Raw genomic sequence first — 17,516 nt, 5'->3', positions numbered from 1 at the left:
TACAACAGGCTCCTTTCAGTTTCTGTCAATCAATTCTATCCACAAGGTATTGTGAGTGGATACAGTAGAAGACATTTGCCCAAGGTGCTACACAATGTGACTGAACCCAGAACCATGTGGCTAGGAAGGAAACTTCTTACCACACAGCTACACCTGCACTTCCACACAAGCACATCTGCGCCAAAATATACTTCAATACTTGCGGATAATTAGCTCTATATCTGTCAACTCAGAGTTATTGTCTAATAACCTTAAATGTAAAATATTGAAGACAATAATGGTGATGATGCAAAAAATCATTGGGGTAAGATGTAGATTATTACAAATGTTAGCTCTTACCAGTTTCAATGCCAGGAATTCTTGTTGTATTAAATTGTCTCTCATACTGAGACGAACAAAGAGGGATGATTTTATTCACAAAAATCTACAAAAAGAAAATACATAGTATGATCATAGGTCCATATATTTGACAACATTTGCATAAAACAATTATCCTTTCAAGAAATATTCAAACTTTTGTTTGTGTATAACACTAAACTTCCATTTTAGACAAATTTTACTGTGCACTATTTTTTATAGCTCTGTTAGAAATTATATTAATGAAGTGAGTAAATTTCCTAATTTAACCCTTTAGCATTCAAATATTTCAGTCAAATGTAATACTTATTCATTCAGATTGTTTTAAATTAATCAATGCATTATCTAGTAACTTTCTTTAGATTTTTTATGATGTGATTGTTTATTTTCAGAATGACATAGCAGAGTAGGTGTGAGAAACAAGATCTAGCTGGCTTGAGCATAAAAGGAGAATATTTGGGCCAGATATGGCTGATTTAAATGCTAAAGGGTTAAACTTGTGAAATAAATGGCTTGCAACAGAACTAATGACTTTGAACTTGGAACTTGTTAGAGTCATCATCAAGAAATCATATTTGACTTGAAGTTTTTGTTTTTTAGAGTAAACATGACCTGCTTAGATTAATGCAAAATGTCTTACATAAAAATTTCTCATGTATGAACTTTTTACACATGGTGGTTAGTCAAAACAGGCAAAGCATTTATAAGGAAAGTGGTACTATTAGCACTGGCCAAAACATACCAGCAATGGTATAATAAGGTTGGGTAGTATTACGTAGGAAACGTACATTATCTCCTTTCTTCCTCCAGGTAACTAAATATGGAATACTATTCAATTTAGCTTACCTATCACTTTCTCTTTCACTCACACACACACACGAAAAATCATTTATATCATTTGTTCTCTATGGACGATTCATTGTTGTTGTTCAGAACTTCTGTATTGGAACATTCCAAGAACAATTGGATGCTTGATCACATTCACTCTCTAAGTCATAACCAAAATTACTATTAAGTATAGGGGTAACCAAACCACTACTGTGCGGTGATAAATTTCATGAAGCTCTAAACTCAACAGTAGCAGTTGTACATCTAACTGTACATACACATACTCATAAATATGAGTGAATGGACAAATGAAAGATAGTGGCACTCAACACATTTGGTAGGGGTTACATAATATCATTATGAAACTATTACATAACACACACACACACACATACATATATATATATATATATATATACCACCATTATGGGTGTCTACTCTTTGAACCCCCCCTCTTCAATACGCTATTTCACCATGCATTACCCCTCTCTCGATATCCTACGTTCTACTTGCCTAGAACCTGTCCTCTGAACCACCCCTCCCACTGGTGCCCACCCTCCCACTGGTGCTCCCCTATATTTCTGCACCCCACCACCATTATAGGTGTCTACTCTTTGAACCCCCCTCTTCAATACGCTGCTCCCCTATATTTCTGCACCCCCCACCACCATTATAGGTGTCTACTCTTTGAACCCCCCTCTTCAATACGCTATTTCACCATGCATTACCCCTCTCTCGATATCCTACGTCTACTTGACTAGTACCTGTCCTCTGAACCACCCCTCCCACTGGTGCTCCCCTATATTCTGCACCCCCCCCATAAAAAGCACCATCCGAACGTGGCCGATGCCAGACCCCTCTGGCACCTGTGCAGGTGGCACGTAAAAAACACCCACTACACTCGCGGAGTGGTTGGCGTTAGGAAGGGCATCCAGCTGTAGAAACACTGCCAGACTAGACTGGAGCCTGGGGCAGTCCCGAGCTCCCCAGACCCCGGTCGAAACCGTCCAACCCGTGCTAGCACGGAAAACGGACGTTAAACGATGATGATGATGATGATGATGATATATATATATTATATATATATATATATATATATATATATATATATATTAGAGAGAGAGAGAGAGCCTCATTTTTTCTTCACTTCTATTCTGTACTCTTTCATCAGTCTATGACATATGGTCCCACTCTAATGAATATCACATTCTTTTTACTTTAAGTTTCTAGCATTAATATACCATTTTAAATAAAGATAGAGTTATTAATGCCCAGATATGAAATATTTCAAATACAAATCCATTATTTAGCATCTATAAAAACATCTATGGATCACAAGATCTAAACTGACAAATCAAAAAGCCAGCCTTGTGATATTTTGTGTGATACTCAAACTCCATGAGAACTATGTTAAGGATACACATGTTTGTGGAGCACTCAGCCATTTGCATGTTAATTTTATAAGCAGGTTGTTCCACTGGTTGAATCAACTCATCATCATAACCGACAGAGTTCCAAGCCATTTCTCTGGAATTTAACAAGTACACATAAGGTCAAGATAAAAAGCAAGAATATTTACAACAACAGGCATATGGCGTAGTGGTTAAGAGCACGGGCTACTAACCCCAAGATTCCGAGTTCGATTCCAGGCAGTGGCCTGAATAATAACAACAACAACAATATCGAAAAATACCTTAGGAATGAGAGCCCATGTTTGAAATTTTCCCAAGATACCTGATGAAGGCTAGAGGATACATCAGCTGAAACGTGTTAACAACAAACAAGATGAGGGCAAATATCCGTCAAATGTAAATAATGAACAACTTACTGGTTTTAACTCCTGCCTTTCCAATGTTCTACGGTAAAGCAACATAGCATAGATGAGGTTAGCAGCACGAGCCACTTGAATAGGAGTGTGCTGTATTAAGACAGCATCCTACAATGAAAAAATTTCATTTGATTAACTTTAATATTAAAAGGTTGCAAAAATTACATCTAATAGCTAATAGTAAATTTTGTACCTGTTTTTTTTTCTTTCTTTTTATATTTATGCATTCATAAGGCAACAAGTTGACAGAATCATTATTGCACTGAACAAAATGCTTAGCAGCATTTCTGAGTTCAAATTCCACTAAGGCTAACTTTGCCTTTCATTTTTTCAAGGGTTAATAAAATAAGTATGAATCATGTACTGGGATTGATATAACTGACTTGCCTCCTCTCCTCAAAACTGTTGGTTTGGTGCCAAAATAAGTTAGAATATTACATACTTCATAAACAATATCTTCATTAGATATATGAGCTGAATGAAGTGTCCAATGAGCCAATAAACAGTTTACTGCAAAAAATTTGTATTGAACTTGAAGTGTATTTTTACCACAATGCTCTATTTAACTGAGCCAATTGGTTTTTAAAGGGTTTAGTCTGTTTACCAATAGAAGTAACAAAAGGAGGATTAGCTTATTATTGTAAGCTGTAGAACTGTGTCTTGTTAGGTTGCAGGAATAAGGTCAAACCTTTACTTAAAAATTACTGTGATGCACTGGCATTCTTTGCTTAATGCTTTGAAAACTGGAATAAATTCCGGTATACCACACCACTTTATGATACAAAATAAAGGACAATTAAGCCAATGAGAGACACCCTAAACAGAAACAACAGCTAAATCTCTCCCAAATCACATCCTACTATATTATAAGTAGAAAGGTGACATTGGGTAATGTAGTTGTTGATAAGATCAGAATATATGGTGAGATGAATTCTTAGAACATTAGTCATGTAATTCAACATTAGTCATGTAATTCAACATTAGTCAATGTAATTCAACTTACATTGAAAGTCAACAAAGTTTGCTTTAGAAGCGTTGAGATGTATTGAAAGATACAGATAAGGAAATAATTGTATTCCCCTGCAAAATATGGATAGTTTATCCTGTTCATGCTATATTATTAGCATTATCCTACGTTTGAGAAAACAATTATTTCATTAGTCATGATGTGCTATAGTAGTCTTGTTGTTCTAAGATCTGAATTCATTACCAGATTCAACTTTGCCTTTTGTCTCATTGGGTAATTTAAAATAAGTTCCAATTGTTATTTAACCCCAGTTCAGTTTTGATGAAGAAGGCCTATAATCAAAAGCATCAAACAAGAAACAGCCATTTTTTTCAGACTCATTCAATCCAGTATTATTCAATAAACAAATTTAAAGGAAATTTCGTTGCAGTTTCTAACATGTCAAGTGACCATATAGACACTCCCTCACAAGCTTGATGAGAAGAAATAATACAGAGGCAGATTCAATTAGTTTAGTTTTACTTTACAAAATTGTCTGAGTGTTTATTTTAAATCTTTTAGTCGGGAGGAAGGCATCCTCAAATTGGCAACCTGTCCTGAATGCCTGCAACTGAGTGGACTCTGTTGAAAGCACCCAAGGTATTTTAGCCTCCACTAGCACCAAAAATAAAAATTTACTTACAACTCCATAGAAATTACTGTTGACCATAATTGGAGAACGTCCCCGAAGATAGACATATTCTTCCCACCAATCAGAAACCTGCAAGAAGAGAAGATTATATTTGAAAAATCATTTATTTTTATATTTGCTTCATCTGGTCAAGCAAAAGAACTGGCACAACTCACAATGTTTTCTGTATAATTTGGCAGTGAAAAAAAAAAAAGGAAAAGCTGTCAGTTTTTTTCACTCAGAAGCCTAATTACAATTAAAGTAAGACCTGAATTGGAAGTAATGGACATTACTGCTAGGATTGTGGCAAAAGAAAGCCAAAGATAAGTCTTCAGTGATAAGTTAGAGCTAGTCTCTCTATATATAAAAGGCAAAATGTCTGCGTGTGTGTCCTTTATACAAATCCACAATTTTCAGTTAGAGGGCTCGCACTTTCTATGGTCATTCAAAACCGTCCAAGGGTGGTCATGAACATCTTTACATTTTCCCAGTCATCCAGCAAAGCCATTAAAAAATCAATAGAAGTGACTTTTTTGTGAATTTTCTATCCAAAACCCAATCAAAATGCCTGAAACTTGATACACCAATTGAATGCCAGCTAGCTGTATGTGATTGATCGGAGATTTGGACAGTACTCGCATGTATGTGCACACGCACGCAGCTGTATATGCATGCACTAGCATTATGACCTGGCGTTGCCAGGTCATAGTGCTAGTAATTATATAATCTAAACAAAAACGGGCTAAGAGCAATAATTCAAAGTGGCCATTGGCATGTATTTGAACAACATAGACAAATACAGGTTTATTAAATACCATAAAACATAAATTCTTGATTTATTAAAATTACCTCTACCTCTGGAGGATGTATCATAATTTCCAATTAGCAATTAAGATTAGATCCACATATTCCTTTGAATTATGGCTGCAACTTGCCTGATAGGTTTCAGATGGTTTCTGCCTATTCAGTTCCACTCACAAAGCCTTAGTCAACACAAGCTTATGGTAGAATATATTTTCTGAGGAACCATGCAGTGGATCTGAACCTGGGATCTTACAATTGTGAAGCAGACATTTTGACCATTTGATAATGTGTGTGCTCTGTGCCAAAATATATACATACAAGCCAAATAATGGCCTATTAAAATATTGTGTAAAACTGACCAAGATGTTTGTACGTGCTATTATAATACAAACAAGAGCACTCAGAGAGTGCAAACTTCCACCATGGAACACCAACGTTCTCTCAACAATCAGCCAGAGATGCTTTTTAAAATGAAAATATCTGAAATAAACTCATCTGCTCTCACAAATGAGAATACTAAAAATGAACCCAATCACTCTCAAAAACTAAGTAAAAAAAGTGGAAAAATAATCTAGAACCCTTGTCCAGTACTGGATCAATCCCAAAATCTAATCAGTTTGTGCCAGCCACAAAGCCAAACATCCCTGAAAGTTTCATATGAATCCATCCAGCAGTTCTTGAGATATCTTATCCATGGTCAAACAAACAAACACAACTGAAAACAATACCTCCATCTTCGCTAAGGCAAAAGTAATAAAGGTGAGTTACTTGAGAATGATTTAACTGAATTTAACTGAATTTGAAATTGCTTTGTTTCAGTACTGGATTACAAGGGTGAGCTAAAAAGTTCATAGACTATGAAAGTGATGCTAGAGATCTGAAATCTTGCATGCAATAATTTCAATATAGTAATAATTGCATTCTTTCTTTCCAGGTAAACTACCATCTCAATGTTAAAAATAAAACAGAATAAAACAAAATACATACATAATTTGAAGCCCACCATGACTTGAGGATCAGGTAACGCTGTAATTTCTTTGCTACACCATTTTTGAAGTCAAGTGCCAGTTTTTCCATTCGGTCATAGTTCTCCTCGTCCAATAATGGTTTTACAGAACGAAGATACTGTCAAAGAATACCAAACTTATTATTAGATTTATAGTATATTACAATACTGAAACTAACTTCTGTAACTTTTTCTAATTGTGGTACAAAGCCAACAATTTTGAAGGGAGTGGGGTAAGTTAATTATCAATCCCAGTGATCAACTGGTACTTATTTTATCGACATTGAAAAGATGACAGGCAAAGTTGATCTTGGCTGCATTTAAACTCAGAACACAAAACTGGAAGAAATGCCACTATGCTGATGATTCTGCCAGCTTGCAGCCTCATAACGACAATAATGACAACGGAATCTTTTGACCAGTAATAAAGCTAACGTTTTTAGAGGATTAAGCCTATCATCCAAGAAATAGAAACTGTTCTTTTAAATGGATTTCCACAAGGTTTTTATCCACCAAATTTCACTCACAAAGCTTTGGCTGACTCAAATATATGGTAGAAGACCAAGGTTCCATGCAGTGAGATTGAACTTGAAAATATGCAGTTGTAAAATGAACCACACAACTATATCTAGGATAAATAGACATGAGTTGGGATTACTTTTAATTAGTACAAATAATAATAATTTCTTTCATTGGCACATGTACATAAATTTATGAGTAAACACCATAGTTAAATGGAGCATTTTATTTTTTTGCTGGATTAGTCTGAGGGAAAAGGGCTGTGGTCATGTCCTTCACAGACCCACTGAGACCAATGCAATTAATGTTCTTGAACAACTGCAAGCTGATCGTTGGTGTCATGGAAAGGAGAACTGTGGAGTGTTTAGTGCAGGAGCTAGAAACAATATGGATGAGGCATTTTTTCTATGGATGGATGCCCTTCTTGTTTCCAAGCAAGGTAATATTTCTCCTTGACTGGGTATACTTTCATAGAATACTGGAAACAATTAACACTACTTGCATGACAGTGACAAAATTATCACACAATGTCAAGACAAGGACACACACACACACACACACACACACACATGACAGAATTTTCAGCTTCTGTCAACTAAACCTGCTTACAAGGCTTTGGTTGGCCAAGAGCTACAGTAGAAGACACTTGTCCAAGGTGACACACAGTAGGACTAAAACCAAAGGTTGGTGACAGGAAGATCATTTGGCTGTAGAAAATCTGCTTCCACAAATTCCACCTGACCAATGCAAGCTTGGAAAAGTGAACACAAAATTATGATGAGGATGATCATTACTCTCTTAATAGGTTATCACTGAAACAACAACAACAATAAAAAAAGACTATTGACAGGGCAGTGTGATAAGTGTAGATGTGTTACTTGGAAGATATACTTACACGTGTCATAGTATCTTCAATAGATGGAACTGGTAATTTAGGCAAAGCACCTTGAAAACTTGTCAATAAAGGCTCTTGACCTATAAACCTAAAAGCTTTCACAAACATCTGAAATAGAAAGTAAATAAGGACAAATCATAAAAGTTTCCTTCAAACAATATGTATCATTAAAATCAAAATATCACATGATCCAATATTATATAATAAAAACTACGTTGTGTCTTAGGATCCATAGGGCCAGTCACCTTGTTCCATGGTGTACAATGATTGAGATCACAACATTTCCTCTCAATAGGATGCCAGCTCATTACAGTGTTACTTATTTACAGCCAATTGGAGTTGAGCAGCTTGAAATGAAGTGTTTTGCACAAGAACACAATGCACTACTTGATCCAGGAATTGAAACCATGATTTTGCAATTGTGAGTGCAACACCCTAATAACTGGGCCATGTGCCTTCAACCCAATATTAACAGTATGAAAACAATCAGTATATAATTAGTATTAAAATATATTTTGCACCTTTCTAACTATTATAGTTTTCAACAAGTAATAACCATACTTCAGAATTTATTTTTATCACTGGCTACGGCACTGCTTCTGTTATAGCAAACAACATACAGAAGGAATTATTTAATTAAGGATACAGATATGAATGAATAGCTAAGAAGTTTGCTTTGCAAATACATGCTTTGATCATAATGGATGCCAACTTTGGCAGGTGTCTTATGCCCATAACCTTAGATTGACCAATTTTTTGCAAGTAGAATTTAGTATATGGAAAACATGTGAAGGTTTTGCATGTGCAAGTGAGTGCTTTTATGTTTTTGTGTGTGCATACTGATGTAAGTCAGTGTTAATTCCTAGTGGAAGTTACAGTCCCCAAGGGACTGTAATTGGGTACTAGATTAAATTCTGGGATGATACAACCAATTAAAAACCTTCAACAGCAGTTCTTCAACATAGTCACAGTCTAATAACTGAAACCAGCAAAAGAATATAAGAAAGTGTGTGAAAGTATTTCTATTGCATTTATGTGTATGTATGAGTTTGTGTGCAACTAATTTCATTTGACAAGTAACATTTACTCAATACAGCTGCTCTGCATTCTTAATATTGAAACAAGTAGACCTACTGTAGAAAAAGTTTGATAAAGAAAAAGACAAAAACAACAATGATTTTTTCCTTTGTAAATTTAAAAAAAAATGAACATCTTAACTTTTAGTAGCTTGTGAGATAGGCATGGCTGTGAGGCTAAGAAGTTCACTTTACAAGCACATGGCTCCAGGTTTTATCTCCTGGTAAGACATTCAAATGAGCGTCATCAGCCATAGTCTTAGGCTGATCAATATCTTGTGAGTAGAATTTGGAAGATAGAAACTATGTGGAAGCCCATTATATGTGTGTGTGATTTTGTGCCTCTTTCACTGATGCATTCTTGCTCAGCAAAAAAGCAAAAATGTTTAAAAAAACACTGATTCTTTTGATGAAATCACAGTCCACTCAGCTGGCAAATATGAGTCATACCTGTAATTCACACTGAGTCACACTGAATTTCCCTGAGAACTACATTAAGAATATGCATGCCTGTAGAGTGCTCAGCCACTTGCATGTTAATTGCAAAAGCAGGCTGTTTAGTTGATCAAATCAGCTGGGACACTCGTCATAAGTGATAGAGAGCTAGGCCATCTTTAAGTAGGAGTTAAAGATTGCCATTTGGTATTAATACAGCTTCTGTTGCTTATATTCATTTTTTTTTTCATATATGAGGGGGTACGCAGAAGTAACTGGAAACAAGCCTGTAGTAGTTCAGGCTTCTGCTGCAAGAAGCCACTTAATGTGACCCTCAGACATCAGTCTGCCAGCTGGCAGCATTGAGTGAAATCATAATTCCACATAGTGTGCATTCGTTTGACAGGGCTTCTCCTCTGTTCACTGATTTTTGTGATACCCAAAAATGCCCTGAACTGTGGCAAAGGAGTGTGAGGCAGTCTTTGACCAAAAATGGCACGATCCCCCCCGCACTTACCCTCCTTCCCTAATCACCCTTTCTTGCTTCATACAATTTCTTTTTGTTCCCCTGAATGAAAAAGTCCTTAAAGAAAAACATTTTGCAGATGTGGAAGAGGTGAAGAAAAATAAATGACGGAGGTGTTAAAAGGCATCACTTCGCAAGAGTTCCAGGACTGCTTCAAATGCATCTGGACAAATGCATTGCAATGCATTCAAATGGAGAATACTTTGAAGGAGATAAACGTGTAAACATGTAAAACCAAGTGAATAAAATAATATTGCAAAATTCCGGTCTCTTTTGGGTACCCCATCGTATATATGAGATTTTAGAGACTTCATTAGTGGGTGGGTCAAATTTGAAAGTGGAGGAAATTTAACCTGCAGGTAATGGGTTTGACTACCCTTGCTCTACATTTTTACCTGACCTGCTGAAATAGCAGTCAAACGTCCCTCAATTATACCTATTTTGAAAAGGAATACATTGGATAATTTAGTTCTAGACACACAATACCCAATGCATCACTACATTTCTAATGGTAACAGTGACAAAAGACTATCTGTAACTTGGTGTAGAATAAATTAAATACTGTAGAGGACTTGATTTGAAGATGATCACTTCTTCAGTTTACTAATCAACGTTGACAATGTTTACCAATTATATATTGGTGATTTACATGCACATATATGACATGCTTCCACACAGTTTCTGTCTACCAATTTCTTTTTGCAAGGTATTGGTCAACCTGAGGCTATCATGGGAAACACTTCCCGAAGGTGCCACACATTGAGATTGAAACTGGAACCATGAAATTGCAATAAACATACAGTCATGTTTGCAAATTTACCTTCCACTCTGCGGTACCTAACAGAAACGGAAGATAGACAAATATATATGAAAATATATACTTACCAGCCAAATTTTGGTTCTTAAAGACACTGGACCCCTGACTTCATAAATCCACCTTTGATATGTGAACAAAACCCTCAGCATCATGCGGATGGTAAAAGTAAAAGCTCCACAGACAACAACACCGTAAAACACATTGCCAAATATATTAACCGTGTTGTCGTATATGTCCACCCTAAAAATATAAAAAAAACATCAACACACCATTACAATATTAACAATTATAAAAATATTTGTGACAAAATATTTCCTAATTAGACTCTAGAACAACCTGGCAGACTGAGATATTGAAATCTAAATAGCAAGTGCTAGGTGAGTATTGAAACACCTTACCCACATGTTACACACCTACCAAACATATATATACATGCAGACTGTCACATCTTATTGATATCTGCAAACACTAAATCCAAGAAGTCAAATTGATTACTTTGAAAAAAAAAACTAGATGTGATTATTTTTATTTTCTATTACTAATGCAACATCTCTCAACTAGTAAACTGTATACACCTCTGCTCAAATACACCTAATGGAACCACTTCTCCAAACATTACCCTTGCCTGGTCTCATTTTTCAAACTCTTTGCTAAACACTTTACTCAAGTCTCCCAACATAGAACTACAACCCTTCGGAATTTTTTCCCTACCTCTATTTTTTACATCAGCAGGTTATAATAAAAAGGTAGGATTCCTACAGACTTCCTTCTGTATATCAATGGTTTGTTTCTTATTGTTATTGCTCACATTTTTCTATGCAGATGATGCCACCCTTCAATTCTTAACTTTCTGCCTACAAGCATTATCAACTGACAACCATGACACCTCAACCAGCCTTGCACTACTTCCATGAACAAATACCTGAGAAATTTCCTCCAATCGGGGTGGTTGGCATCAGGAAGGTCATCCAGCTGTAGAAACCTTGCCAAATCAGAATGGAGCCTGGTGCAGCCTCCTGGTTTGCCAGACCTCAGTCAAACTGTCCAACCTATGCCAGCACGAAAAGCAGACATCAATGATGATGAGGATATAGTAACCAAGTGTACTTCATCAATACAGACACTCAGTTACTGCATATGTGTATTTCATTCATTCTAGTCATGAACATCATCATCATCATCGTTTAACGTCCACCTTCCAAGCTGGCATGGGTTGGACGGTTTGACTGAGGACTGGTGAGCCAGATGGCTACACCAGGCTCCAATCTGATCTGGCAGAGTTTCTACAGCTGGATGCCCTTCCTAATGCCAACCACTCAGAGTGTAGTCAATTAAAATAGCCAATTAAAAACCTTTAAAGTCATCAGAGATACCAAACCGTTGGACAAAGTTAAGACAGTTATGGAAAGAGTTTCCATAACAACTAAAGAAACCATGAGTAGATAAATAGCTTGTGGGGAACATACAAGTTAAGCAAAGGGGTGCAGTAAACAAAGTGAGAATTAGCAGTGAGTTTGGCAATAAATTTAGCAAGCAGGCAGAGATCCATTGGGATTCAGTCTTCAGTCACCAGCTGTTTATTATAGACCTCCAGACTATTATAGAGGTGTTTAAGTAACTGATTAAGAAGTGAATTAACTTAGATGAAATGAAGTTCGGTTTTTTTTTGTCAGGAAAGTTACTACTGATGCCATTTTCCAAGACAACTGGGAGAGAAGTACTTAGTTTGGAGTAAGCCCTTGTATCTAGAAAGTCTTTGACGTTCTGTAACCAGGTGGTTAATAAAGAAACTAAGAGTAGGCAAAGGTTTTGTGAGGGCCATTCAAGCCAGGTACAGAGGTGCAATAAGAGGTAAGAGTTAGAAATGAGCCTTGCAATAACTATAGTGTGCAGGTATGGGTCCTATCGATGTTCAGTCCTCAGTTCCTGTCTATTTGTTACAGTCATTCAGGCCATATCAGAGGAGTTTAAGACCAGCTACCTGAAAAAAATCTTGAATGCTGATGATCTTCATCATATAGCCAAATCTGTAGAGGATATGGAAAAGAAATTTGAAACCTGGAAGTAAAACCTAGAACTGAGAGTTCTCAAGCTTTAGTAAGTAGGAAACATGACAGAATCCTGCAATCATCAGGGAGATGGTTGTGCTAGATATGCAGGTAAGGAATAAGTAGAAATTCTATATGGTGTATCCAGTGTAAAGTATGGATGCACAAGGTGTAGTCAGTTCATGTCACAAATGCACAAGAGTATTTACAAATAAGAATACATGAGAAAAAATGCCTCAAATGCTCAAGAGGAATAGTTTATAGCCAAGATAATTAGCAGTGGAGATGGGTGTACTAAAAAGCATAGTAACCAGAGTAATAACAGAGTGAAGAAATTTCAGCGAGCTATCACCTTTGCTGGCAACAAATGGTTTCTCTCTCCAGGTATAGGCATGGCTGTGTGGTTAAGCATGCTTTCAAACCATGTGGTTTCAGGTTTAGTCCACTAGAGCAAGTGTCTTTTACCAGAGCTCCAGATTGACAAAGTTTGTAAATGGGTTTGATAGATTAGAAACTGAAAGAGTCCCATCATGTGTGTGTTTCCTAATCTTAACCATCATACAACCAGTGTCTTTCATATTCAAACTACAAAAATATTATTGTGCTTGGAAATAGGCGAGGGTTGGTGACAGCAAGAGCATCCAGATGTATAATCAAGACTGACTTGGGCCAGACAACAATAACACAAATTGACACACACCTGTATATTTATGATGCATTCATAATTAACAAATCAGTAATTTAAGGAGATGAAATTCAGGATTAATTTCAAAGACAACAAAGAGGAAAAGATAAAACAAAATTACTTACTTTGGCATGGTGTCTACTATATTATCTAAATATGTGATTCTTGGAGCAAAGTTCTTCGCTTTCATAGAAGCTATTAGTGTAACAATAAACCCAAGTCCCATAGGTGTGACAGGGTAGATACCTGTACGGAATGTATTCTGAAATGATAAAGTAAAGCATTATTATTTTCATATGTTACAAAGAGAAAATAGATGGAAGAGTAATTCTTATCAGAGAACCTCTAGAGTTTCAAGTTCAAATTCTGAATGTGTCCACTGTCATTATTTTCCATCATTGTTTTAATATCCATTTTTCCATGCTTGGATGGGTCAGACAAAATTCACTGGGACACATTTTCTGTGACTGGAAGCCCTCCCTCTCACCAACCCTCAATTGTTTCCAAATAAGGTAATATTCTCTAGACATGTTTCCATAAAATATTCAAAACACACCACTTGTATGAAGGTGATGTTCATTTACAACTATCACATTTTCAATACAAGAAACACACACACAGCAAGCTTCTTTCAGCTTCCCTCCACCAAATCCACTCACAAAGCTTTGGTTGATTTGAGGCTGGAGCAGAAAACACTTGCCAAGGTGCCTTGCACAGAGGCTGAATCTGAAACCACAGGGCTTGGAAAGAAACATCTTAACCACGCAATGCACTTACAATGAGAAACTTTGATCATAATTATCAGTAGAATAAGATGATCTGGAAATGACATCTTCTGTGACCACTATTCTTGGTGAAGTTGTGGTGGTAGAGCCTTCACAGACACCTCCTCCATAGGGTCCTATTACAAGCAACTGTCATTACACTTTCCAGCTGAATTTCCAAGCATAACCAACTGCAACTATAGATATTATTCAACAATTCCATTCATGATCTACCTCTTAGTGTCCTGCTATTTGGCTTGTCTTGAATACATCTTGCAATTCTTTCCTGCAATATTCTGATGATCACATGTCAATGTATTAGAGCTGTGACCACTCAATGTGGAGAAGGTTGTTTAAATGATGCAGTTCAATAAATTAGACACTGGAATAATCATTATTGAAACTATCACAATCTTAGAAAAAGCAAACAGTGCTCTACTATGATGTGCATTTGTGCCTTGTAAAAAAAAAAATATAATAATGAGACTGTTGTATAGTGTTCAAATGCACTATAACATAACTGCTCAGAGCTGAATGAAGCATTTTCTGTCTATGAAGCCTATTCATTAAAATGAAGTTTGGGTTCTATTTTTGATATGGAACAAATAGAGACAACATAAGGTAGGTAGACTCTTTAGTCTTACTGAGGACAACTTCTCTAGTGCTGGTAGTACAATAAAATGTACCCAGTCCATGCAATAAAGTGGTTGAGTATAAGAAGGACATCACTCTGTGAAAACATGCTAAAATCACGACATATACAACAATTGAGTTGGTTGGTTGGTTGGTTTTTCTCTGTTGATGTATGCCAGATTATGAAAGACTATGACAGATTGTAAAACCATTTAACCTGTGCCAGCATGAAAAAGTAGGTATAAAATGCTAATGATTTATAGTTGTCAGGACAAACTGATGAAGATAATACCCATTATCAACATGTGTAGGAGAGCATCTACAGGAAAAAAATATGAGTGAGGAGAGAACCAGAGTCCAAGTTTGAATGCTTATAACAGAGAGAACTCAAGGACCAGGTGGTGGTGGTGATAGTGGTTGATATTTAACCAGGTAGAGTGTTAGACCTACCAACCCAATTAGATTGACAGTATTAGACCTTCCACTCTTTCTAAAGAATGAAACAAGAGAGAGAGAGAGAGAGAGAGAGAGAGAGAGAAAGAAAGACAGAGAAGGAGAAAGAGAGAGAGAGATATGGGCTAATAAGGAGAGATGAAAGACAATGTCAACCCAGAAGAATTTGAATACAGATTTGAAGCAACCTAAATATCACAAGAGTTCCACTATTCCTGTCATTCTACTGTTCTGAATTACACCATAGTATTGATAATAATGTGGGGCAGGAGTCAAGGAAGAAGTCATTCAATCGAACCCAATACATTTTTGTTTGAAAACATCTAACAACAAAGGTTGTTCCTGGCTGAGATGTAGAAACTTGAGAGTTTAAAGGGTTGAAAAAATATTGGAAAACAGTGAAGTTCACACTTCACCTCAGAGTATTACAAATGTTAATGAAAGAATATTGTTCAAACAAGAGTCGACTTTGTTGGCCATAAACTTACCCCTACAATATCTATCACAAACAACAACATTGATAATAAACATTTTTATCTTAATACTTGACCTATTTTTGTAAGGAATAGGATGCATATATGTAGACTTTATGATTAAAAGATTACTTACATAATAGAAATTTGGCAAACAATAGAAACCAAATAATTTACCAATTAGGTTAGACAAATATCATATTTTTATTGATATTCATTGCAACTAGAGAAAAATAATTGCTGAAATTGAACAGCAAGAACCCACAAATTCCTAAATATATCCAAACCTTTCATAGAAATATTTCTTATAAAATACTAGGCCTAAGTGTGACAATTAATATTGAAAATAAACAAGAATTTGGAAAGGTTTACTGAAATGAATTTTTCATTATTAAGCTGGTGTTATGAACTTAACTTAGCGAAAAGGGTTTTACATAAGATGATAAACTGTTTAAAATAAGAGAGTTTTATATCAGAACCAGAGCAGTCCCCAAATAGGTTGATATTGAAAGAGCTAATAAACACATCTCACAAATTAGAAGAATTTATAGGACCAGCACTCAACTTTGATTTCTGTAGCATTAATCATGAGACCACCACTAATCCTATTTCAAAATAAACTGGAGACCACCCTTAAAGCCATGTTACCACCCTACCTGAGATGTTACCCATTTATCTGAACCCACCCTTTGTCCTATTTTATCAAGCCACTTAAGGCAACTCCTAGCCCTATGTAAACCAACTCACTTTGGACAATCCCTAAACCCCTAATTACATGTCACCAACTCATTTGAAATCAGTTATATTAACATATATTCAAATGGGATCTTCAATTACAATCTCATTAAACAAATGGTGTGAGATGTCAGCAAGCAAATATTTATCAACAAATTGAAATGCCTTCTGAAAAACAAATTTATCCAACAAATAAAAACATCACAGTTAATTTACCAAACCTTTCTGAATTCTTGATTATTTTGAAAAACTATTTGAAACTTAACTGGAAATATGGTTATGAAATGATTAAGTGAATAAGATTAAAAAAACTTCTGGGTAGGAGACTAACTTACTAAAGATAAATTTTCCAGAAAATGCTAGGTAGCTATTACTCAAAGCTAGATGAAATGTTAAGTGTTAAGTTAGATGAGTGGTTCAAACACACTTGATAGCTAATAAGTTAAAATAGCTATTAAGGGTTTGAAGGCAAGGGAAGAAGCCAGATCATCAGTGATAGATCATTCACAATGTCAACCAGGTATTACTAAGAGTCAATCCCAATAACTGGCATAATAGTGTCACCATTAACTGCTATAAAAGTAAAAGAGATGCTCCAGAAAGAAACTATAGAGGCACCAAACTAACTGGACCAAGTCATGAAACTAACGGAAAGACATAGTGCAGAACTAATTAGGAAGAAAATTAGCCTTGATGAGATGCAGTTCAGGTTTGGGCCAAGAAAGAGTAGTACACATATCTTCCAAGACAGACAACTATAAGAAAAGTTCTTAGCAAACAATAAGCCACAATAACTAGCATGCATTGAGAAGAGATCTTTGACAGAGCAGCACACTGTAGTTTTGTGGTTAATAATTGTGACCGAATAGGCTTATGAGAGACATGCAAGCCATGGATAGAAATACTGTCAGTAACATGACATTGGGACCAGTAAGAAATTTAGCCTAGATGTATGTATCTATCAAGATTTAGTTTTCAGCCCTCTTGAGTTTATTAT

At 35.9% G+C, this 17,516-nt stretch overlaps 1 protein-coding gene across 5 annotated transcripts in view; it reads right to left on the bottom strand.

Moving 5' to 3' along the window:
* The window catches only part of LOC115230435 (carnitine O-palmitoyltransferase 1, liver isoform), a 98,092-nt gene that overhangs the window by 29,280 nt on the left and 51,296 nt on the right, over positions 1–17,516 (bottom strand). For all 5 annotated transcript variants that reach the window (XM_036499501.1, XM_036499503.1, XM_036499499.1 and 2 more), the window contains exons 3-9: positions 13,587–13,723; positions 10,797–10,968; positions 7,875–7,982; positions 6,442–6,579; positions 4,663–4,740; positions 3,014–3,121; positions 340–424 (exon numbers count right to left, since the gene is read on the bottom strand). In XM_036499501.1, the coding sequence (XP_036355394.1) occupies positions 340–424; positions 3,014–3,121; positions 4,663–4,740; positions 6,442–6,579; positions 7,875–7,982; positions 10,797–10,968; positions 13,587–13,723 (826 nt within the window). The remainder of the gene's footprint in view (positions 1–339; positions 425–3,013; positions 3,122–4,662; positions 4,741–6,441; positions 6,580–7,874; positions 7,983–10,796; positions 10,969–13,586; positions 13,724–17,516) is intronic.

The sequence above is a fragment of the Octopus sinensis genome, linkage group LG2, assembly GCF_006345805.1.
Source record: "Octopus sinensis linkage group LG2, ASM634580v1, whole genome shotgun sequence".
Classification (NCBI taxonomy): domain Eukaryota; kingdom Metazoa; phylum Mollusca; class Cephalopoda; order Octopoda; family Octopodidae; genus Octopus; species Octopus sinensis.
The sequence above is the reverse complement of the archived record's forward strand: the minus strand, read 5'-3'. Positions and strand labels throughout refer to the sequence as shown.